We start from the raw sequence: 25,126 nt of genomic DNA on the forward strand, positions 1-25,126 counted from the left end.
CCATCCATTTTCCTCAGTCCAACGCATTTAATAATTTTGTTCTTTATGGCAACAGCAGCCTAGACTTTGCATAGCACACTGAAGGTAACTGCTCTGTTGAAAGAAGGCTGTTTATCCACACGCATAGGCAGCAGGCACTGAAATCAGAACCCAAACGGTTTCTTGTCAGCACATGATGTTCAGAATACGACTCCACAGTGAGACGGGATGTGCTTTTCCTCCAGAGGAAGGAAAAGAAGAAGGGGAAAAAAAAAAGAGGCAGAAAAGACCAGGGCAGAACACTGTACAAGGGCTTGAAATGACTGAAAACAGCTAAAACCAACCAGTCTTCCCCTCAGCAAATATCAACCACAGGAGAGCAGTTGAGAGGGCTGCAAGTATGCTTAGCTGTTTGGACCTGCTCATCTAGCAACCTTTACTAAAAAGAGGAAGTCTTTCTTCAAGAGTGAAGGGAGCCTGTCAGTTCCGCAGGAGTTCCTTTTATGTACTCTCTCTGTCACTCCCTTTAATTCATCTCATCAGCGAGGCTGGAGTACCTGCCAGAGGGCGCGGGGTGGCCTTCCCAGCAGAACTTCCTTCCTCTTCTTTACAGGCAGATTGGTAAGTGTCCCAACGCCAGGTATTCACAATGCCGTCTCGCCCATGCAGACTTTGTAGGGCGATTTCAATTTCCTGCATCTAAAATGGACAACATCATGGGATTTTAATCAGACAAATCTAAAACCACAGCAGTCTGAATAGAACCTAAATGTAATCGCCTAACTCATTGAGGCAGCCCCAGTGAAACCCATATTTCAGACACTTGCAGCATTTGATTCAGCTGGCAGATCAGAAAGCGGAGGTACAGAGTGTCAGCTCCTTTAAGGTCACATCGCAGACCTATAGCAGGCAAGGACACATTCCCAGTGCCTTCAAAACTCTGCCAGCTGTTTCTTCCTTTGGACACAATCAGAAGGTTATACATCTCCCGTACCTCTTTCTTACGTAGTAGTAGATGACAGCAAGTATCCCACTTGTCAGTATTCCTACACCAATTCCCACTGCAATGTAGCGTTCGTAAGAGTTATGTGCATACGAATTTAGTGTTAAATGTTCACACCTCTCTCCATTATAACCTGCAAGGCACCTACAAAACAAAGATACACCATGAAACAGTTATTTAGAAGGTCTTATGCTTTCTATTTCAGAAACATGTTAGTTTTCAGCAGTTTTAAACATTTTAGAACAAGTCTGAACAAGGATGGGCTGAATCTGGTGCTCAGTCATAACCTCTTCATTCCACTATGACTACCAGTTGTCCCAGTCTATCTAGTTTAAAGCTAGCTTGAGTACTGCAGTCACAGCAGTACCTATGTCATAAACATACCCTCATCGTAGAGGGTGTGGACAAAGAGCACTATGCTCTGCTGTTCTTCAGCTGCTGTAACATCTCCAAAGGCCAAAGTTGCAAAGTATGGACCCTAGAAAATTTTAAGGACATCACAGTCCTGATTAGTGTGTAAGAAGTTGTGGAAAAAGGGAGTTGCAGCTTACTTCTCAGATTTTGCCTCCAGTGTTGTGCCCACTGTGGAAATCTACTTACTCCTATACTGTTTACTCTGGCACCAGTTGTGACTTGAGATGCCATCATAGTAGTGGCCCACAGAGCTGTGAATTTTCATTCTCCCTTTCTTAGTATTACAGTAGCACAGCACTAGGGCCTCGTTAACAGTCTTGAGCCATCACAGAACTCAATCTTGTGCCAAACTTTAAGCCTGCAAATACTTTACTAGCACTTGAAAACTGCGTTGTTGAATATTGTTACACTACATTAGTAACACGCAGCAGACAAAGAAGTACTACTACTGTTACCATTTTCTAAGAAGGGTACTTATAAGCAGTATTCTTTACTTGCATATGGGTTTCCTCAGTTCGCTGTGGAAAGCACAGAGTCCGTTGATACAATAGCTGTGGTGTTCTTCAAGACAGGTCTGCATAAGCTTCAAGAGCTTTGGCTGCTCTGTGTAGTCTACTGTGAAAGGGTAAAAAAGTCCTTTTATATTCAAGAAAAAAATGCACCTTTTAAGATATTCTCACAAGTTAAACAGATATTGCCTGCAGACAATTAATACATAGATTTACTGTGGTATGTCTCACAAGCAGATTCAAACACTGATAAGCAAAAAAAGCTTGAGACATTCCACCACAGCTTTAGAGAAAGTACAAACTGTAAATCAACTATTTGCTCTTGAGAAGTGTGTATAAAAATGAGTATGGGAAATTAATACAGGGCAACATAGGCACTATCCAACTTGCAATCCAATCAGAAAATAAACATCCTAGGAATATCAGGGGTTTAGGACAGAATGAGAGCACTGAATTATTTTCAGTATGCTCCCCAGTCTGAATTAAAATTATTTATTAGCTCCTTTTGTCTTTTCCCCATCACAAGACCAACTGCTGCATTTCTAAGAGTACTGCCTGCCGGTTCTGAGTGATGAATAGTGTGATGGCTGACCCCATCCATTCCCCACGCCCTAACGCTAGCAGAGTGTCCAGTTACACTTGCAAGCACCCAAGACTGCCCAGATGGTCTTCCCATGTAAAAGCATGACTACGTTTCTGAAATTGTGCAAAATTCTATGTATCCAGGTCACTAAGCATGCATTTCCTTTGAAAGCAGAAAAAAATTACAACCTTACAACCATGGTGGCTCAAACGGGAATAAAGAAGTTTAAACTGTTCTTGGAGATATATCAATGTTACCTACTGATGGAAGAACACCTGAGCCTGGCAATGAGGCACTCTGCCTTGTAGATGGAGTGCAGAGGCTGGCAAGAATCTGTAACATAGGAGGAGTGGTGCAGCAAGCAAAGAGAAAGCTCAAAAGCTTCATCATCAAGCATTGGTGGGTTGGGGTGTCCAAGCAACATCTTACTATTTCAAGGGACTGTTATAGTGATGGCTGAAGATGTAACAGAGTGTATGCTAGCACCAGCTTTCAGTTATAAGAAAAATAATATAATGAAGGAAGGCCAGAAGGTCTGCTCAGAGTGACTAAACAATGGTACAGCAAGTGGAAACCTTTCTTTCTGACTAAGTGCCGAATCAAGGTCTGGAGATATTACACCAACAGAACCATTGTCATGGACATAAACTTTTATCTGTCCTGTAGGCATCTCAAGAGCCCACCACATATTTTTCAGGAGTAACACCACCAATCACCTAAATTCACAAATTCCAGTTTAAGTCATTTAATGGTGGAGAAATCCTCCTGCGCACTCAACCAAACAATTTTGTACTTTGTCCTTTATGCAGCTTCAATAGAGATGATGAGTGATGGTAAACAGCTCCTCTAGTCTACACTCTCATGTTAGAGCAGTTCACAACTTCCACTGTAAATCTTGTGGTTTGGACACCTAAGAGGCATGATGCTATCACTGTCACTCAGATCAAACACTACTACTTTGGAAATAGTGCCCTCCCAAACCTGATATATCAATCAGACTTCCAGCTTTTCAAGAGACTTAGAACGAGTGAAAATTCAAGTCTGCTTGAAAAAGAACATGCTGGTCTACTGTTCTTTCTTGGGAAAAGCTATAGAGGCCGAAAAAGCATGTCTTGCTTTAAAATGAGCTCCTTTGGACTGAGGAAAAGGCATATTTTCCATTCTTGTAAGGAACAGTCACAAGTTTCCCTTCGCACTGAGGAGATGGCAAACCTAAAGCTAGAAACATAGTGTTAGAAATTGTAAGTCAAATCCACAGTTTTGGCCTAGCAATGGAGTGACCCTGCGTACACACCGAAGGATAGGCTGAGACTCTGTTGCATACTAGAATGCAGCAGGGTTGTACCTGAAGTGGCTCACAGACCACATTTGCATGCAAACACCACCTGGCAGTGAGCTCAATGCTAACATAGCTAGGCTGTCCCCATATTCTGAAATCAGAATGGTCTGTCTGCTACAAAAGTCCTGTGTAGGGTGGCCACAGCCACAGCCTTGAACCACACACTGAACAGGGGAAGAAATTGGCACTGGCTACACGTGAGCTCTAGGATCAAGCTCTGGCACTTTTCTAGCTGGCTCTGGGAACATTGCTGACAAGTTCCAGGGACAGGCTTGTTGGCTGAAAGCACAGTGTAGGACCAGGCCTTGGAGGGACAGATTTGAGGAAGAGAAAAAGAACTTAAGAAAGAAGAGTATTCAGAAAGAAAAGACAGACTTTATGACAAGAGATGGATATTATTTTCTGCACAGGAGGACTGTACAATGCTCACTGCTAAGGAAAGCACAATGGAAAACAAAGCCCGTGGTAAACACAGCTGCAGGCTCAGCACGCCAAGGAGATCCAGGATGCAGGTGACCCGCAAAAGCCCATTTTCTCTTCGTCCTGATGTACCTGCAGACGAGGCTACCGAAGCTCTGCAGGGAATAGTTTTGGAAAACAGGTAATGGGACATTCATGCTTTCCCAGTGCTCCTCTGACACTTAGGCACCAATGGTCTTGAATCACCATTTCAGCACAAAGGGGGCTAAACACAAGCACTCAACAGCACCCTTCAGTGTGCATTTCCTGTCAGCCAAAGTACTGCCCAGCCCCTAGTAGATGTCTCCTGCACAGGTTTAGTATTTTACTTGTATCCCTGCCATATGTGGAAAAAAAATAAACAAGGAAGGTACAAATCTACATGCCAGAGGCATGAAATCCCCACCCACCTCTACCCAGGCTTCCACCAGCTGGATTCAGACAGCCAGAATGCCTGCCGAGAGGTGGCAGTCTTCCACCTACCAGCCTCAGGTGGAAACCTGATGAAACCTTTTCCCTTTCCTGCTGTGAAAGTCGGTGCTGTCATTAGAAAGTAAGGTCAGCCTAGAGCAGAACCCTGCCTAGAAAGCGTTTGAGACAAACACCTTGCTGCACAGGTGACAAACAAACAATGCATTCCTCCCTTGCTGTCAGGAGCAAGAGCTTTGTCCATTGTGGGTTGCAAGATCAGATCTTAAATATGAACACACACACAAAAAACTAACTGCCAATTATTTTGACATTGCAAAAGTACAAATTACCTTTGAAAGAATGATGAGTCTTGAAAATAAGAAGTGATTTTCTAACCCATCTCAGAGCACTATGCTAATTCATATCATATTATCCACCTAGATACTAAAGAAGCTGTTGAATAAACACATCCATGTGCCCTTTCATGTCACGTGAGGAAAAAAAAGCATGCTGTGTAAGCACCTGAGAGTTGCCTGCATCTGAGTCACTCAAACAGATACACTTGGCAAGATCTGACATGAAATCAAAACTACAGGTACTTGGAAGCCTGGGCATGCCAAAACTGACAGACCAGCAACAAGAAGAGTCAGCCACCAACAAGAAGAGTCAGCCACTAAGACCATGACAGCTCAGCCTTTAAGTATGGTGTGTCAGGGAGGAATGGGAGGGTCAGAAAGGAGAGGGAGGGAAGGGGTCAGCCTCAGGTTCAGGGCCTCCCTTACAGGTGGCATAGAAGCAGCAGCTCATGGCAAAGAAGGGATCAAATTTTTGCCCCAGGAAACCCAAGCTCTTCCCTACTCCCAGCTGCCCATTGTGCTACAAAAGTTCCTGTTCAGCCCAGACAGCATCAGAAATTCTTCATCCCTGCCATGTCAGCTCCCATTCTCTCTGTCACCTTTTTCCCCAATGGCTCACTACCAAGCCTAACGTTTCCTAGCACTGGCACTGGTGACAAGTAAAGCGTATGCAACATAAAATAAGGAACCAGGATAAACAGAAGGCAAGAGGATTGAGCAGAAATTCATTATTTTCCACAAACTGCATTTCAACCCCCCAGAAGACTTGCAATCCCACAAGGATTCCTCCAGTGATATCTAAATGGGAATTCATTTTCGTAGGATCCGGTATTACTGAACCTTGGTTATAAATCTTACTATAAACCTAACTTGCACAGGAATAGAAGCTACAAGAAAACTTCAGAGGTATAAAGAGTCATCGAATAAAATGGCTGTTAAGTATTTATTTTCAATCTTCTTTCTGGAAATGTTGTTTCCTAACTTCTCAGTGGCTTTGGAAAAGCTTCACTGAAATACACTTTTAACTACTCATGTAAACGTGTGCTTGCATGTGTGTGAATTTGCTTCTGCTTTTGAAGGGAGTACACTCTCTCCTAAAAGTGCTGGTATCTAGTTGACCTGCACGGCCACAGCTAGCATAAAGGTACATGGGACAATCACAGACATTTACTGTGTAAATAAGCCTCTTACCTCTTAAAACAAGACCCCTAACTCCCGCTTTCTAGAAATAATACCAAAAGGGTACCTAACTAGTCACAACGTATTTCTACTTCATTATACTCCTGTCTGCTGTATGTTAATACTGAAAGAATCATGTAGCAGACAAATGCAGGAAAACAGACCAAAGTCATATGCTGATAAATTAAACTACTGCAATCAAAAATCAACACCTTATTGACTTCACACCATATGTGTGTATATATTTTATACATATTTACATGCATACCTATGAAACCAACATATATAGTATATGTGTGGATTAATATGTGTGTATCTACAATGTAACACTGTGCCACTACGACAGTTTGGACAAAAGGAAAAAAAACCCCAAACATTTGACTTGTTATGAGGAAAATAAAAAGCTTATGGAAGTACTAAAAAAAGTTTGTAAGACATCCTGTGATGACTTAGAATTAACAGAAGATGACTTGTACACACGTTTATGTTCTTTTTAAAGTACAAAGACATTAGTATCACAGTTAAAATCCTTTCCTCCTTTACTGACCTGCCAAAACCTCAGCTGCAGATCGCACAGTTCTCCACAAATAATGACATCACTAGCACCTGAAGTAACATCAAGAATGCAGCTTGCAGGATAAACACAGCCCTCTGGTCTCAGATGTTGGCAGCTAAAGAGCTTGAGTTCACATTTCAGTCAGAAAAGAAAAGGAAAGAAAAAAAGAGCGCTAGCATTCTGAAGAGGGCTGTGGAAGCTGGGATAGCCAAAAGCAAAAGTGCAACAAAGACAGAAACTACTGAGTAACAGTAATGAGAAGCATCACTTGAAGTTATGCTTGCTGCATTCTCACTTGCTTGCACAAAAGATTCACACTGAAGATACCTAGAAACCAAGCACTAGTTAAAAGCAAAAGAAATTGCCATCTGAAATGCAGATCATCTATTCCAATCAGCCTTCAAATATCTTCTTCAAATTATAACTGACTTTGTATAAATGGTCTTTTCTCTGGTCAAGGCTGAGTGGCAGCTATTGCTTCAGAGGGGTTTTTAAGACTCCACAAAGAAAGCAGCTCAGCTCACAAAATAAAGCACACACAAAATTCAACAGTGTCCATATGACAGGAGCATTATAACAGCTAAGTTCCCAACAGATTTTGTCGTTTGGGGTTTTATTTTGTCTTGTTTTAGTTTTTTTTAAGTGACACATTAATAGAAATGAAGAGAACAAAAAAGAAATACCTTCAGTGTTGTTTTTTGTCCAATTATTCCTTAAGTCTGTGCTGAGGGATGAAACAGTAATAGCTGATTCTTCACTCAGTGCCCCCATTGCTGTGTAATGCAAATAGATGCTTACTGTAACAGAAAAACTTGGTATATCTATTCAAGGTTCGTTTCATCCAGAAAACATGTACCTTGGTAATACAATTCTGATGCGATGTGCAGCAATATAATAATTCCTTTAAAACACTGTTGCCTCAAACTTCCTTTTCCACAACATAATTATGATTGTGGGGGAAGCAAACTATTGTTTGCAAATTTCCAAAATACACATCCATTATGTTTTCCTTCTATCATCTTACGCAATTTGCAACACAGATACACGTAATATGCAATGTTACACCTATTTACCAGTTTAAGTAGCTTCTTTTCAAAGACTCTAAATTATACTCTATCAATTAAAACTTCATCCAGGTTTAAAATTCCTAGTAACTCTGCTTTGCAAGGTCTTTGCATGCTTCCCACTCGTAGTGCTTATTTGAGAATGAGGGAACTACTTTTCAACAAAGCCTTTTATCTTATGACATGGAAAAACCTCCTCCAAACCTACCTTTCAACAAAATATAGATTAGCATTCCAAATGCCATGGCAAGCAGCTGCTTTAGCACCTTCTGTCTCTTCTTTCCAGATGGCTTGCTTGCTCTGCTTATCTGTGCCTCCGTGTTTTCTCTTGCATTTATATGCCAGGAAACGTCATCTGCTGTTCTCACCAATCAAAAAAAGGTGCATCTGGCAACAACCTCAACCCCTGGGGCAACCACACATTTATTTAGGAAACTGCTATTATCTAGCAATGGGATCAGGTTTTCTTTTGAAACCCTGGTTTCCTATTACCTGTGGGCATAATTGTACATGCAAAGATACAGTTTTAAAGAGAGACCTGGTATCTGCCAGAGCAGATCAATGAAATACAGCAAAACAGAGGTGAGCAAAATGAAAAATGCCGTACTGTGAAAAACGTGATCTCTCTTTCCCATAGCAATGTAGGTCTTGTGCTACTTCCAGGAGGACAGTCGGCACTCAGGGTGCTACTCTGGAGTTCAGGGTGCAGAGACGAGCCCCTGCTTGGCTTGTATTCCCTCCCTGGTCCTCGCTATACCTCAGTCCCATGCCAACCAGAAGAGGAATTACGAGAACAACTAGTGCCAAGATTAGGAAGTGATCAGACACAAAGATAATGGATGATGCTCTCCATCTGTGACTGCCAGAAAGAGGCCTTTGATCATAGGTTTCGGTGAGCCCAAAGGGCATGCGAATCACTTCTCAGTCAGCCTTCCCCTGTGCACCACACTCTGAAGCCGGGCAGAAGACCAGCCCTGTGTGAGGCCTGTGATTGCTGGCTGGAGCTGTGTGCAGTTGTGCGGGGCAGAGTCAAACGCTGGCATAGCACAGGTGCTACACAACCACAGGCTGAAAGAGCAGGTAAGTGTTGCCTCCTGTATTAGTTGGTCGCTTCGTTACTTCTGCCACCATAAAAGCCATTTCTACCTTTTCAAGGTTGTGAGTATGCATAATGAGAATAATCATACCTCTTACATACAGTGCTTGCAGGTCTCTGAGACCTATCATACACATTTCCCATACTATCCTCCACAACCCCAAACACTGTCCAACTTCCTTGGTCACAGGCAGGTTGGAACAAGGAGGACTGGTCTCTCTGAAGGGTACTTACATAGCCAGCCATACTAGAGTGGGTCATCAGAAAGGCCAAGTTCAATAATGAACACACAAATCGACCATCCAACTCTCAATGAAGGAGAACTATACACTTGACCCCAGCAATAACTTTTGCTTTCTCAACTGTGAGCTCCAAGTTAATAAAAACTTTTCACAATTTATACTCTTTAAAACCAAAAATCTCCTGATAAATGCTCTAGCAACTCTGGTCAGCTCAAGTTCTCCCCCTACTCAGTGATCTGTAGGATTAAATTCAACCACTTCATATTTTAAGGGAAAACACATGCTACTAGTTATGCACATTTTAGTTATGCATCCTCCTGCTCATAGACTGCATTCCAGAAGGCTTTTCCCTTCTGTAGCTATCCTGAATTGCTGCATGCCTGCACGCTGATTGAGTGCAGCTTGTGTACTCCCTGGATCGACAAGAGTGTTTATGCCTACCTGGATAACCTCTGCTATCAGTCCCGAGCAGGGCTAAGCCTCATGAGCCTTGCTTTCAACACACATCTACACAATGGGACCTTAATCCAGCTTGAATCCAAGAGGTGGCTTTGTCATTAGGCAATACAGCTGGGTGCGGTAGGCCTGTGAGAAGGCTTCAGCGGATAAGGCCCTGCCTGCCACAGGGCGTTCAAGCTTGGACCAGGCTTGACCAGGTCTGGCACATACGCATGCTTTTTGGGTTGGTCAATAGGCCCTTCCCTCTGGATGCTCCTCCTGGATGTCCTCCCAGAAGAGAACGCTCTCACAGATGCGTCTAGCAGCTCTGAAAATAGCATGCCATCAAGTGAACAGTCTCACTGGCTTTTGCATAATGCTAACCCATCTGCCACAGGTGAAAAGAGGAATGATTCTATGATAATAATGATTCTTAAAAGCTCAAGATGAGCAATAAATTGTTTGCAGGACATGAAAGAGGCAGATTCACCCAAGTGACATAAGCAAAATGCCATAAATTGTTATTTCGCCAAAGAAATGCAGGGATTATTACAGTTAAACCAAAGAAAACAAACATGAACCTAGAAGAGCAATGTGAACAGCTTAAAAAAGTAACGACTGAACATGCAGAAGACTTCTATTAACTCCACTCTTAACACACTGGTAAAAAAAAGAAAAAACACAATCACCCCCAAAGCTGTATTAAAATTTTTCACCAAGATTAACACAACAGTGAATAAGTTTTATTCCATCTTAGTCAATGATAGATTGATCAGTTAAAGTGTTATCTCCACAGGCACCTTGATCCTTCTAACATTTACACTACTGCTTAAACTGAAAATGACAAGCGTCTGCACTATTGGAGGTATACATTTAGTAATGACTCTGTCAAGCTCTTTTGCAAACACTGCATCAAACAAAACTCTCAGAAAGTCCATCAGAAGAACAATCAGCATGGAAGTGATGCTCCATTTTGTTTCTTTTATTACAGTAAGTACATTTTTTTTGTTTAATGGCAGTAGTATTTAGCCACAATTTCATTTTCTTCCCCTTTCAAGTAATCTACAGTCTACTGGCAAACACCCAAGGCTCTTGATGAAAATAAACCTAAGTCATCCCACCTGAGATAAAAACAGAGAGATAAAAGTCCAAACTTTTATCAGTGGGAAAACTTTCATCCCAGACTTCAGTGGGAAGTGGTGTAGTCTCCTCATGTCAACAGTGCACACATTCAGCTCAACTGGCATTTTAGCAGCAACTCCACTCCAGCTTTTACACTGCATGAGACTATTCTAGATTCATCTGGGAACTAAAATTTTTGGGAACAGAAATGTAATAACTTTATTATCCTGTCCGATCCTCTCTAAGTAGCAAAGCATTGTAGTCAAGGATTCACAGGGCTGAGCTTTACACCATGGACTAAAAACCCCCTTCATGCAGTTTCAGAATATAAGAGAATAATTAGATAGCTTAAAATTCCAATACAAATACTTCATCAAGGAAAAACTTTTGCTTTTCTCTTCCTGTTCTTCTTCCCCCCCCCCCCCGTATACATAATGTACACATACAGTAGTTTCAACTACATTCTACCTACTTAAAGTCATCTCTTCATGTGGATGAGGGTATTATGCACCAAAACATTGTGTTAAACAAATCCAGACTTTGAAAGAAAAGAATTCTGGCCTCCCTTCTAGCTACTTAACTCATGCATACTTCTTGCATATGTTTAAGGTCAGAATTTCAGCATCATTCAAGCTTACTTGACTATTTTAAAACGTGTACTGAACATTTGCATTCATGGCAACATTAGTCTCTGGCAGCCAAAACAGAAATGTCAGTCTTTCACTCCTTTCAGAGTCAAGATTGTTGCTGCTATCTCTAACTGTTTTTAAAAAATCATTCAAGACTTCAAACTACAGAGTGTTTCACAACTTCAGAATCTGAACCATATACATCTCTGAAGATACCTTCCATGTTGAAACTTAGTTTTATACTGTTTGATCAAAAGTGAGGGTCTCAAGTGCTTGAAAGACCTTGGCAATTGCACCCCATCCCCAGACACACAGGTATACTCGTAATTCATGCTTCATTCTTCATTGACACACACTTAATTGACGACCAGCAACCTATCTGCACAGGCTGCATTCTCCAAATCATTTTTGCTCACAATAAGTCCGTAGGAGATAACACAAAATATTTTAACATTTTGTAAACAGTCAAGTTTAGCATATTTTACATGAAAAAATAAATACAATGTAGAAATAAATATTTCTGTAGTAAAAAATAAATGTTTTGTGTATCAATAAATAGAACAACGTGGATTCTTCTTCCAAGGCAGCTTGCTTGCTCTAGTAAATGAGCTTTTTAGCAACTATGAGTGTGTTCTTCAGAAGCATTGCAACAGTCATAGGTCCTACCCCTCCTGGCACTGGAGTGATAAAGCCAGCCTTCTTCTTCACTTCTAAGAGAAAAGAGAAAGAAGTATTGACTAGGAATGTTTAAAAAACCTCTTTTTTCCTTAAATTGCCCACATATGCCTAACCAGCAATGACCATAAATGACTGCAACTTGACAAGTACCGGAGAATGCAGGGAAAGTTAAGCCAGAAATCTTATGACAACCATGACAGTGACAATACAATCAGGACTAGGGCTGCAAGGCAGTTCACTCCATCGGAATATTGCTACCTAGGGGCTAGTTCTGCGGCATGGTTTGACAACCCATTGAAGCTGATCTACCTGCAGTAGGCTGCCCTTTCCTCACGGGAGCCACACACATTCACGCAACCTGTGGTCAGACAGATGGAAAGTTAACCGTGACAGACTTTTTTTTTTTGCTAAAGGGCAGTTTTTAACTGTTTGAGCTTTCTAACTAGCTGGCCCAGGTAGGACAACCCCAGGAGTTGATGCACCCCAGGGTGATGCACAGACTTGCATCACTCCCATCTGCTGACTGTGACACTGCACCTTCAACACCCAGGAGAGCTATGGAAGCTGGGGATCGCATTCTGTAGGTAGTGAGATGACCCCTCCAAACTGTGTGGATTCCTGAGGAGCAGCATGTGGAACAGAAATCTGCTTGAGCTATCAAAATTGACAGCAGAGCACCAGCAGCAGTTAAATTACCTATTCTGCCTCTTTCCTCCACTCTGGGTTGCATCTTCTAACAACGACATTGTACAATCACAAAAAGGGAACTTAAACCCACTGAGGGAGAAATGACAGTTTCCCCATTGATTTGGTTTTCTGCTTTGCAATACGGAAGAACAAAATCAAGTTGTCTTGAAGGAAAAAAAAAGATTCTGGTGGCCAGATCCTCATTGCAACTTCAGCCACAAACACTCGGCTCCTCCAGAGCAGAGTTTGTTTGTTTTTTTTTTTTAAATCTGGTGTTACTAGGGTGCCTATATTCAACTAGGATCCAGAGGAACAGATTTTCCCCAAGTCCCAAACAGAAAAGAAGGTCTTATAGCTGAATTAGCTCCAGCCACAAACCATGTCAGACTATTCCAATCTCAGTATACACCTTGAATGCTTCTGTTGAGGTAAATACATATGGCTTAGATTTTTTAAGCGTTTAATTTAACACCTGTCAAGTTAACTTATTTGTACCAGGAATTAAGATAAAATGTAGCAATAAATCCTGACTTGATATGCTTATCTACAAAATGCAATCAACTAGAATTGCAGGTTAGTTGCAAAGGAATTATATGCAACTGGCTGGGAATTCATTGCATGACAAACTGTAATGAGCAGTTATTTGCTAATAATGGTTAGTCCGAATGGCATATTACTAACCTGATTACTACAGAGTTTTTTTCTCAAGTGCCACCGTGAGAGGGTTTTTGTTTGTTTATTTGAGGGTTTTTTTGCTTGCTTAGAAATAATTTTGTGGAAACTCACACCCCACTTTAAAAAGCATTGTTTTTAAAAAGGTACATGCACATCCACAGGAGAAAACTGAGCAAGCATAATTCTGACACAAGCATGTATGTTTCCGCTGCAGTTACTACAGAGTAGAATCTATACCTGGCTATGAGAAAGGATTGATGGATGGAAAGCTAGGCACCTTGAATTTGGAACAAACAAGATAACTTGCTTCTGCTTTAAGTGTATTAATTGTGAATGTATATGGTGCTTTATCATTGAGAATAACAAGATTTCACAGAAAGTAATGCTACAAGAGAATTTGAAAACCTGGATATTGTTTAGGTTTTTTTGGAGAGAATATTCATTTGATCTTAAAGGGGGTTAAATAAATTAAAAACCCAAGGCAGGATCCTAACATGAGCATCTGCAGAACTTAGTAGTGAATATCTCACTGAACTGAAGAACAGAAGATTAAGCCTCATTGAGGACAAATGGCAATTACAACTGGGAGGGTTTTAATTAGCTGACAGGTACCACCAGATATACTGTTAAAACTTTCAGAAGGGTAAGAAAACTGCAAATTGGGTTTATTTTTTCACATGTATATTGTAACAGATGAATTAAGATCTCCTGTGCCAGTTATTCTTAATATTCTCAAACACAAATAATTTGTCTTTTTAATAGTTACACTATTTAGAACTACCTACTACAAGATCAGTGTTTATGGTTAATATAGTTACTATGAATCCCCAGATTAATGTAATAATTATTGAAATGTACCCACATCTGAAGTAAACACAGTAATTAACACCGAAGATATTTTAGGCATTTTAAATTGAAATAAGCTTGTTTCCACGGCAATGTTACATACCTCCTTTTGTGGTATTATTCAAACTACTTCTGTCTTACTTACAAAGAGGTACAATCCACAATCAAACCATTCCTTACCTAAAGAAAGCACTCTAAAACATCATGTACAACATTCATTGCCGCTAGTGTTGGTAAGGAACTCGGCAGTCAGCACATGGTACGTTGCTTTCATGAGCTGCTGGGGAATTTCTCTACCCACACTCTACCCTTACGGAAATCCCCGTGGGTCAGTGTGGCAGAAGACATATTTTTTATCAGTTAGCATAAAACCACCCAGAGAGCTTATTCGCAAAAGTTGATCCAGAGTTTTTAAATGCATGACAGGTGTCTGCGTTGGGGGAAACTACCATCTGGTGAGTTTCCATGCGTGAGGGTAAATACAGACACGGCAAATGCAGTTTTCCAAGATGAACGCCAACGATAAAAGGGGGAAAAAGAACTTGTCTCTGAAAAACCCAGTAGGCTTTTCTTTCCCTGTGACATGTGGTAAGCCAAAGCACAGTTCCAACACAGCACTTCTGCATGACCGATCTCATGTTGGCAAGTGAGGTGCCGCATCATCGGCTCCTTCAGAAGGCCTTGCTTTTGCTTCTCAGAAATAGTGCAACTTTGTCCCTAGCTTTACCTCTGCTTTCTCGAGATGCTTGCTGTTCTCCCAGGCACTTCTCTGCCAACCTAGAAAATGTTGGTATGCAAATTAGGTGCCTATGGGGGAGGAGCTGCTATTTTGCAGCTTCTGTAGAACCTTAAAATCTTCCTTTGATTCTTCAGAAGAAATGAAATGTAGATTGTTTCCTTGAAAAACAGGATCCACTGCTTTGGAAACAGCCCTTCATTCCTAGGTTCCTTTAAAGCTAAGGACATCAGACACCTACTAGGGTTAATCACACAAACCAAGGGCAAGTCTCGGCCTGAAGGCAGTTCTGGGTCTTGTGCATCTCTGTTAAGTGATGCAGAGTAATTCCTGCCTAAGCACTGTTTCCACACAGCTTCATTACTCCCTGTAAAGCTACTCTGGATCACTGCATCCTTGCAGCACCGCACAACTGCAAATCACGTGCTCAGCAATCACAACAAATATCCCATGTTCTGGTCTAAACATTCTGGGGTTCTTCTCATTGCACTGTGAAATACCAACCAGCAAACATCTACCCCATTTCTCATAGTTTCTTCTGATGTTATGCCTTTTTCCCTTATTGCAACTATTTTAGCAGCAATATAAAGGAAAACCAAGGAATTGTGGCCCAGTACTGTAATTCTAAAGCTGCATGCACCTTTCCTCCTCCAGTACCTCTAAAAACCAAGCATTAGAGGCATCCTGAGCAGAAAAATCCAGTGTAAATTTATGCACAGCAGCTGAATTGCATTCAGCTAATTAGCACAGACAGGGAGATGGAATATTGCTGTATCCCTGGGATAATAAGCAGTGGCAGATATCAAGGATTACTTGCTTAGGCCCCTGTACAACACACTCTTCTGCAGAGGAGTACCTAGACTTGGACATCCAGCAGCCTACTCCCACCAGTTCGCAATCTATCAGTCTGGCTTTCTGGCTATCACAGCCTAATGCTAACGTTCTTAGTTATTTCTTGCACTAGTGGAGCATAAGAACAAGCAATTTCCCCTGATTTTTACAGAGCAGCAATGTAGTGACAAGATCACACAGTCTTGACTTTTATTCATTGCAAAATGGATGCCAGGTCTTCAAAATCGACTGAGAAATCAACAAACAAAAGCAAAAGCACCTGGAACACCCACCTTCTGTTTTCACGACCACTGTTTAGAAAAGCTGCACAGAGGGATAATTTGGAAAGGATTCAATAATCTAAAAAAAAGCTTACAGCCTGGAAGGTAACACAATGAACACAGAGCGGCACCAAACAACCGTCAGAAGCAACTGCTGTCACAAAGCCTGGGATTCCTGCAAACTGTGGCTAAGATTCAACTGCAGGACCAACATTTCCGTCAAGAAATTGGATTAGAAGATTATTGTGGTAAATCTCTTAAACTACATGAACAAGTTTCAAGAAACTTGTCAACTTCCTCAATTTCTTTGTAGTCATTAGTCCTGTAGCTGATGAGGACAGGATGCATTTCCCTGGTGTTCACTTTTTCTTTTCTGTTTGGTACACTTAGTCTATCCACAAGCAATATGTGAATCCGGTCCATTCTCTACCTAAATAGTATTAAACGTGCCACTTCCCTGATTTCTCTGCATTTGCTATCTACAGTTCATTCACAGGACATTTATAATAGATGCCCATTACCCTTCATCCTATTTATCATCCACTGAGGCACTCTTTTCTGCTACTTGGGAACCCCTCCCTGCTCCTAGTGGCACCTATTTTCCAGAATGTCTTTTACATTGCCTAGGCTGTGCAAAACAGACGAGTCAGGAGAACAATTCTCATTTATGAACCTCTCCACTGATACCATGACTATATCACCTATGAAGGTCTTGCATAAGTATTTATTTTCTATATAGGCAACCAATAAAGACTCAAACCCCAGTATTACCATCTGCTTGTCAAAGATATGGGAGCAATCATAAAGAAACACAGGTAGCATTTAAAGCAAATCCTGCTCAAGTTCTGTATACTTTGGTTTCATGAGCATTTCCAGTGCCAGTTCCAAAGGTTAGCTACCACACTGATGTGTTACTACCCTGCTCTACCAGTCACTCCTGGAAACGGTGCTCCACCCAAAAAAGCCATTCCAGTTAAATGCTCCATGTAACTTGTTGCTTTATTTCATGTTCCTGGTCCCTGTAGCCCTTCTCCTCCCTTAGCATTATTGCTGCGGCCACAAAAGCGCTATAAAGCAGGGCCAAGTACACCCACACATGCATTACCCTGTTCACAGAAACATGTTTCCCTTTCAAAGGCTGAAACTTGCTGTCCCAAAGTAGCTACAATGGCACTGACAATAATCTAAAGATGCCACTACTTTGCCTCCTCCCTGTCACTTCCCCCTTCTTCTCATGGCTCCCAGAAGTTAGAAAATGCCCCCTCCCCGGATCATTTTTTTTGGCGAATTCTTAACATAAGTAGAAGTACATTGAAGAGGCTGTGCTGCTTACAATATGGAGAGATGCATGTGCAGTTTAAGATAACTTAGTACTATCAGGCTAGGTACCTTGGTGCTTTGCAGGTGGCTTTCACACACATTGTATTTTCCTGCCTTGTTCTTTCAGATAGCTGGGAACTGCACAGTGAACTATTCTGGACCAAAAAAAAAAATTCCCTTTTTTGATGTGGACACAGTTCGCAGTGTGAAAGTAAAGAGCATATATGTGAGAATGGGGGAAATCACAAATACCACGTAAAGATGTTCTGTAATACAGCCTGGGATTTTTGTGTGTTAAGCCTGACAAGCACAGGGGTACCCCAATGCCATCGCTGTCAAGCCAATCATGATAGCAGCTGTAACAGTAAGATGCACGAGTCTGATAATGTTAAATTTTTTTAAGTACGCGAAACAATCTTGTTGCTCCTCCTCATCTACTGGAGTTGAAAGGACGGCCAAAGCGTTCCTCGGCTCTAGAGTGCGTGCACGTACACCATGCATATACCAGTGGTCAGTCCTCTGCCCACTGTGGGAAGTGTTGCCAAGGGCAAGGTCTCTGGCTGCAGGTGGCTGCGTGCAACTCTTGCCTGCAGCAGAAGCAGACATGACTCAAACGCGCACAGATTTGAGAACAGATTTCAAAACTTCAACGCTCATTTTTTTCAGCAGCTATCAAACTCTCTTGGCCTGTGGAAGGTTTTTTTTTCCTCCACACATTTCTTACACTGAATTTAATAACAAATAACATTCAAAAAAGAAATTGCAATGGCATCCTTCTGTTGTTAAAGAGATAAAAATAAACTTTAGTGTCTAACTTACTTCCTAGAGATTAGAGAATGGCATCCAAGCATTGCTAGGATATGACAACCGAATCAAAACAGTTTCCACCCACTAATACATTTAATTTCTAGCACGGGAGATTTTCAGATGGATTACCTGGTCAAGTAAAGCCACTTCCATCTATTTCTTACAACTCAAACTGAACCTCTGATTGCGCAGTTAAATCTCTGCTCATCCCAGGGCTGCATTTTTCTACTTAAAGAAGTAGATGATGAGCCAGGAGACATTAGTGGGCTGCGTGATGATAAAGAGGTGCTGTATGTTATGCCAGCCATTTATGTCCCTGGCCTTAACCTGCAAAAATCCCTTTTACTTGCACTTAAATAGAAATTCAGTCAAGTGATTGAATAAAGAGGTAAAATGATTTGCTACATGAATACATTAGCTTGTTCCATCTCCCAACTGCTAAATCAAACAGTTGTCAGTGATTCACTTTTTAGTATTTAGAGCTGTATACATTGGGATGGATTTTTTTTTGTTGTTGTTGTTAGAGATTTAGTGAAACTTTCACCGATACCAATGAACCAACAACAATTTCCCTTTGGCAATGCACAGTGAAATGCTACTTGCAACTGTAGTGGCATAATCCAAGTAGAAGTTCCTCCCTCTTTTTTTGGATCTTCCCTCCCCCCAGGTAAAATCCTGAGAACTACCCACAGCAGACATGACGAGACATATACAGTGCATTGCTGAAACTCTGAATCATGGCCTTGCCATTGAATCTACACCTATATTACATTCAGAAGGTCTCACGTGTGAAAAAAACCCACCAAACAAAAAGGATACAATTGCATGTTTCTCAAGTTATATTTTTTCGCCTCCCATACCTGCTAAAGCAAACATAAAATCCTGAAAATTCTCTGTACTTAAGTTCAGTTCTGAAAATAGAAAATATAACCTTTTACTTGTGATAGTACAAGCAGAATAAGAGAGAAAATATTTCAAACTGTACTCAAACTATTTTCCTACTGGAGCTCTACTGTACACATACAGTTATTCATTCCAAAATGCATGCCCAGACAATTGCTTAGCTACACTCGTGCGAGTAATTTCATTGACTTTAGCAGGCAGGAATCACGTATGATGAGTAAAAGAAGCAGGAACTAAGGGAGTGATGTAATTACAAATAGATACAGCTGGCGAGAAACATTTTGAATATAATTAAGCTTTGAGACATTATGCCAGCCAGGATGTTAATAACCGTGAAAAAAAAACTTGTGGGTGATTTTCATACTTATCAAAATAAGGAACTGTTGAGAACCATTAATAATGTGGGTAAATGCTGTCTAAGCTTCCCACACTCAACTCTGCCAATAAGCTTTAATTTTCAACTGCAACAATCCTGCTATTCCAGTCTAGAGCTCCTCCAGAGCAGAGATATTTAATCAAGTTACATTGTGAACTCGCTCTGCAATACATTAAACATAAAACGATCAATATTGTAACACCAATTTTTATCTGTTAGGCTTGTCTGGACTGAGAATTTTTTACTGCTTAAGATAAACCCACATTGAATTGTACAATAAAGGATACTTCTAAAGCAGAAATTAATATTTTCACACACAAGTGTAGAATGACACTGTAAACAGAGGTTTCAGAAGCTGTGACATGATAATATTTGCTATCAGATAGTGCTATAGGAGATCCTATACTTGTGAAAGAGAAGAAATTGTTTTTATTGCTTACTCTTGAAACACTCAATGTACAAAGTATTATGAAGACCTGGAGACAAGGATCTCTGCCACCACACTGCTGAAAAAGCTCATCTGCATCTCTTAAAGGTTGCTGGTACGTGTAATTCAGCTTAACGCTTTCTCTTTAAAAAACATGTCATTTCTTACACACAGATATACAAACATATAGGTTGTTTTCTTACTTAATTAAACAAATTAGGAAAAAAATCCTGCAAGTGTCATCTCATTTGAGACACTGACTATTCCAAGTATTTATCATGAATGAATCTCACAAATTTCAATAAATTTATCCAACAGGTTGGGATGAAGACTCTTGCACTCACCTTCAAAGTCCACATCCCCAACTAATTTAGTCTTTCCTGTAAGAGGATCACAGATATGGTTGATGCCCACGTCAATCACAGCTGCACCTTCTTTGACCATATCAGTTGTAATCAACTTTGGGATACCTGGAATCATCAAGATATAGTTGATTAAGATAGGTCAGGTAGTCTTAGGTCATCAGTTCCAAATTATATCAAGGAGTGTGCACGCACGTGTATGTAGGCACAAGAAATTAATTATTTCGCTTGATTATTTTCTTGATACCTCAGTCTGTAATTATGAGAAGAAAAGGTGATATTTGTTCATTTTTGACTAATTTCAGCTAAACTCGCGGCCGCAAACATAGTCAACGTGATCTCAATGAAATAAGTACTTGCTGGTTTGTGGCAATAAGTCCCTTTCAGAGCATTTCCAAACAATAGCTGGACAATAAGGATGCTCTGGGAGCCACAAGAAACTATTAGTATTGTCAGAGGCCTGCTGATACAGGAGTGCTGTCATCTGCTGAAGCAAGTAACGTATGTTACATCCACAGCGTTTTCTCCAATCTTTGCTTTTTTTAATACCGGTGTTGGATTTGTGTTACTCTTGGCTTCTCAGATTTCTCACACACTTCACTCCTGAGCTATATGACATTGTAAGCATTTTTTTTAAAAATGAACATGAACTACATGAAAAGTGAGACTGCCAAAAACTGTTTAGGCAGTAATTTTTCAGAAAAGGTTTTTGGGGTTAGATCAATGGAACACAATCTCAGTCTTGCTACTGCAAGACACCCATAGAAGTCCTAATATCATCAACACACGACATCAGCTGTGATACCATATTCCTGCTGTGAGTGCTAGACTTCTTGGATCTGCCTGTTCACATCTCTATAAAACACCGAGAACAATGAGGATCATGAGGAAACTTTACAAAGAATTAACCTCTTAAATCTCATGACAGCTTTCAAGGATGTTAAAAATTTTGGGCAAAAGAGGACAAACTATGCTTTTTTTCCCCATGTCCATGATGAATTACACAAAATAATAGACTTAAGTTTGTTTCTCTTGCTGTGCTGTCTAGAACTTTGTAACCACAAGAACAGAGGAACATTGAAGCAAGTAGTCTGAGGAGAGAAAATGTCATCTCAATAGAAACAGACTGAACTACCATGTACAAAATATAAGTTTTGGTGCACTAGTATGGCCTAGATGAACTTTCAAAAGACCGTTCTTGCCCTGCTTTTCTATCATTTCCACGTACACATAGCACAATGGAACCGGGAAAACCTCCTACATTCAAGTGTCACCAATGCACAGAAGACAACACTGTCTCCTGTACTCCTTAGATAATGAAGCCATTGACACTTGGCAAACACACCTACCAAAATTTGTTCAAGGGTGGAGGATGGCAGATGGAAACTGAATCTTGGAAAGATGAGACTTTTCTATTTTAGTTTCTACTACAGGAAAGAAAAACCCCACAACCCCAAACAAAAATTTTGTATGGGATTGTTTCTGGTTCAAGAAACACACTTGGCTAATAAGCTATTGCAACTGTGTTACCAGAAACCCCAGTGTGTGACATTGACCTTTCACAAAGGAGCTTCTACAAAATGCCATGTCCTGCTATGTATAGTAAATTGGGAGACCTCCACGCTTGAGCAAAGAGGATCTGGTCTCTGTACTACAAACCTTCAGCATCTCTGTGTGGGCTACATGTCTGTAGCGTCCTGGGGTACAATTTTTTTGCTATTAAGGAACTCCAGCTAAAACAGAACGCTGCAACAAGCCACCTTAGCTCTTTCATATGTGTGCTATTTCTCAGCACATTTTATGTAAAGCATCTTGATACTCATCCCAAAAATGTTCAACCATCACGATCCAGAAGCCTAAAACATCACTTCAGGTTCCAAAGAAAGATCTAAGCCAATAGCTATATGTTTCCTGTCAGAATAGTTATGCTATCTATACACATAGCAAGAGACACCAAAACAGTTATTTAGGTACTGAAACATCTTAAGTATAAAAATGACAAATGAATTACACACAACATCTGACCTGGGTCCTACTGAAGGGGGTGGCAAAACACCATTTTCTAAGGCAGTAGTCCTGGAAGGTATATATCTTCCACTTTGTAAAGAACACTGCCACGTGAGATTTCATACTTCAAGTAGTACAGCAACATACAATTTCAGGTGATTAATCTCATCTAGCCTCCCCAGTGTGCTGCAGCTAGAGGCAAGTTGTGTATGGCATGCCAGTAGCTCCACTTGATGTGCAGAAAAAACCTCCTTTTCAACAATAGTTCATCAGGATCTCTCTTTGCAGAAAGCAATTTTAATTACACGAAAGACCATCTTAAAACAAAGGTATTAGCACTGCTTTCCAAAAGTAGCATGTGTGACCAGATATCTGAAAGTTTATGCCTGGACAGTCACAGTCAATGAAACATAACCTGAAATGTCAAGTTAAAGCAGTATTCGAGACTAAAGCCATCGTATGTCATTGGAGAGCCAAGAATATCAAGTCCTTAAACACCATTTGCATTAACTTATCATACCTTGACTGCAGCAGCAGCAATCTTTCTTCTGTATTCACTTTTAATGATCTCCTAAGCTCATTTCCTACCATGAAACTTCCAACTTTGAGTGACAGGAAATTACCAACTTTAAGATTGGAATTAACTTTGCTTCTTGAGCAATTCTGTCAGTTCTATTTTGTGTGAAAAATATTCATCCCAGTAACAGAGTATTTCCCTCTCCCCACCAAAGCAGTTTTCTCTCAGGTGCAGAGAAGAAAAAAAGAAAGAAAAGCAAATCCATATTGTTTGAGACTGTAGTGTTATTGGTGGCAAGTACTGGTATAATAGGGCTTTGGCTTCCATAAAGTGCTGGGTCACTGCCAGTTTGTCTTTTAGATATACGCAGTACAAGAACCTTCTTTGCTCTCCATTTCTCACTCCCCCATAGGACACAAGCTTGAAACTCTGCTTTTCATGTTAAGCAAGCCAAGACCTCAAATTCTTTCCAATGCCATTTGATAACATCTGGCTGTGTCTACTTCATCAGAGTCTTATGAAATCAGTCGCAAGCTGGCTGGTAATTGGATAATGCCTCAGCCTTATGGGGGTAAATGATCTGTGTGTGATAGGGATGGAAGCATATTAACGGAAGCTGCACAGTTACACCCTTTGTAAAATGGTTTGATAATAGGCCAAATACTTAATGGCAACAAATAAACTAACCCCCAAACCAAATGAGCAGATCTATTTACTCAAGCCTACTTCACATGCCAAGAAGGAAGAGATAAGCATTAGAGCAGCTATTCCTAAAATGCACTGACTGAAGACTGTGAGAAAATCTTCCTTGGTAATTTTTGTAGAAAATGATGAATCATGTTTTAAAAAAAAGAGAAACAAAGTCTTACCTAATCCCAGATTAGGTACAAGGACTGTAAAATAGTCAACTCCTGAGAAAGCTAACCAGACACTACGTAAATAAAAGGGTCTGACAAATCAACAGGTCTGATACAAGAGGAACACAGATCATGTCCTCAGGGACAGTGCAAGTAGTCTCACAAGAATTTAATCTGACATTTGGCACCATTGCTCCTTCTCCTCTTTAGCATCTCTAGAAAACTAGCAGGCAGATGAGTCCTCTCTCAAGGTAGACTGGAAAGCCCAGACAGTAGAAGCAGCAAGGTGACTAGTCAAAGACTGTCTACTGCCCTGGAAGTACTATGGTGGTTATATGAGCACCACAGGGAGGGCTGCACTTATTCCTCTACTATGAATCTGTGTCAATGCCAAAACCAGAAGATCCCATGGAATATCTGTATAGGCAGGGATAGCAGGCAAAGGCAGGAAGGGCAAGTGGGATGTGAAGTGGCAGGTGTCCTTAGGAGGAAACATGCTTTGGCTAGAAACGCAAAAGCTGCGTGGTATGGAAGGAGTTTAGGAGGCTCCACCTGGAAGCAGAGAAACACATTTCAGGGAGGAGTAGGCTGGACAAGAGCAGCATTGTTGGAACTTATGATGCAAGGAGTTGGGAGGGAACAAAACGGAAGGAATAAACTGTATTAATAGTTACAGTCAAAGCAAGCAGAAAAACTGGGGTCCCAAGGCTGGAGGTGAATGAGAGACAACATGCAAAGGTGGGTATTCTCAAACTAAAGGGTAAAAACAGAAGCACATGATTTGAAGCGTTATGAAAGCCATGAACTACTCAGAGATAGAGTACCACATCAGAATGAACAGACTCATTGCAACAAGCCACCAGACAGGATGCAGATAGCTCTTCTAAAAGTACTACAAGGGAAGGGGAGAATGAGAATAGGAATCTTATATGCAGACACACACAAAAAGCTGCTTGCTATTTGCACATCTTGCACAGTGTAAATGACAGCAGCTGTTTCTACCTGTCAGGGTAGAAGTTACGTTTTTTGCAACACTCACTGAACAGGTTACATGTTTCCTGGGAATGTGTGATCCCAAAGGTACAATGTGCACAGTTCTCAAGTAACAAGAGGAACCTTGGAGGGATTCCACCTTTCTAAAGTGTAATCTTCCCCAGAGCATCCACTGGGGCAGGACTGCATACTGTTTGCACAATCTAGCCCTAGGTTTTTTTCATCATTCCAAGTATGTCTCACGTTGTGTAATGAGTGTTGTATCATGCTCCTGTTACAAATGACACAAGAAAAAGAATATGAAAACCAAACAAGGCTGAATTGTTACTGAACTATTTAACTACAAGCATAACTGATGACAACTCACGTTCAGCATAAAAAATCAGAAGTGATGATTACATTGGAAGCAGGGAAATTGGATGAAAAGTTAATAGTTTATTTCTA

The 25,126-nt window shown here is 40.8% G+C and overlaps 2 protein-coding genes across 4 annotated transcripts in view; both read right to left on the reverse strand.

Moving 5' to 3' along the window:
- Positions 1–403: 403 nt before the first annotated feature.
- Positions 404–12,058, reverse strand: EPGN (epithelial mitogen). The gene is made up of 4 exons (XM_061993965.1): positions 12,046–12,058; positions 1,891–2,011; positions 974–1,126; positions 404–678 (listed from the first exon to the last, which is right to left on the reverse strand). Exons 2-4 carry the CDS (start codon positions 1,974–1,976, stop codon positions 624–626), a joined length of 294 nt encoding a protein of 97 aa, XP_061849949.1. The 5' UTR covers positions 1,977–2,011; positions 12,046–12,058; the 3' UTR covers positions 404–623.
- Positions 1,940–25,126, reverse strand: part of MTHFD2L (methylenetetrahydrofolate dehydrogenase (NADP+ dependent) 2 like) — a 46,316-nt gene continuing 23,129 nt past the window's right edge. For 2 of the 3 annotated variants that reach the window (XM_061992429.1, XM_061992430.1), the window contains exons 7-8: positions 20,291–20,416; positions 11,181–12,089 (exon numbers count right to left, since the gene is read on the reverse strand). In XM_061992429.1, coding sequence (XP_061848413.1) covers positions 11,977–12,089; positions 20,291–20,416 — 239 coding nt within the window. In that variant the 3' untranslated portion in view covers positions 11,181–11,976. Of the gene's footprint in view, positions 2,012–11,180; positions 12,090–20,290; positions 20,417–25,126 lie in introns of those variants that run through there. The other variant, XM_061992431.1, reaches the window with a different exon arrangement.

Source organism: Colius striatus, chromosome 3, assembly GCF_028858725.1.
Source record: "Colius striatus isolate bColStr4 chromosome 3, bColStr4.1.hap1, whole genome shotgun sequence".
NCBI classification, from domain to species: domain Eukaryota; kingdom Metazoa; phylum Chordata; class Aves; order Coliiformes; family Coliidae; genus Colius; species Colius striatus.

Bases quoted from the DNA above. Each gene is read 5' to 3' on its own strand.
- EPGN (XM_061993965.1), bottom strand. From the start codon at position 1,976: ATGCAGACCTGTCTTGAAGAACACCACAGCTATTGTATCAACGGACTC. The intron at 1,127-1,890 runs GTAAAGAATACT...TTTGTTTTGTAG, and splicing joins CTGAGGAAACCCATATGCAA to GTGCCTTGCAGGTTATAATG. The intron at 679-973 runs GTACGGGAGATG...TGTCCATTTTAG, and splicing joins TACTACTACGTAAGAAAGAG to ATGCAGGAAATTGAAATCGC.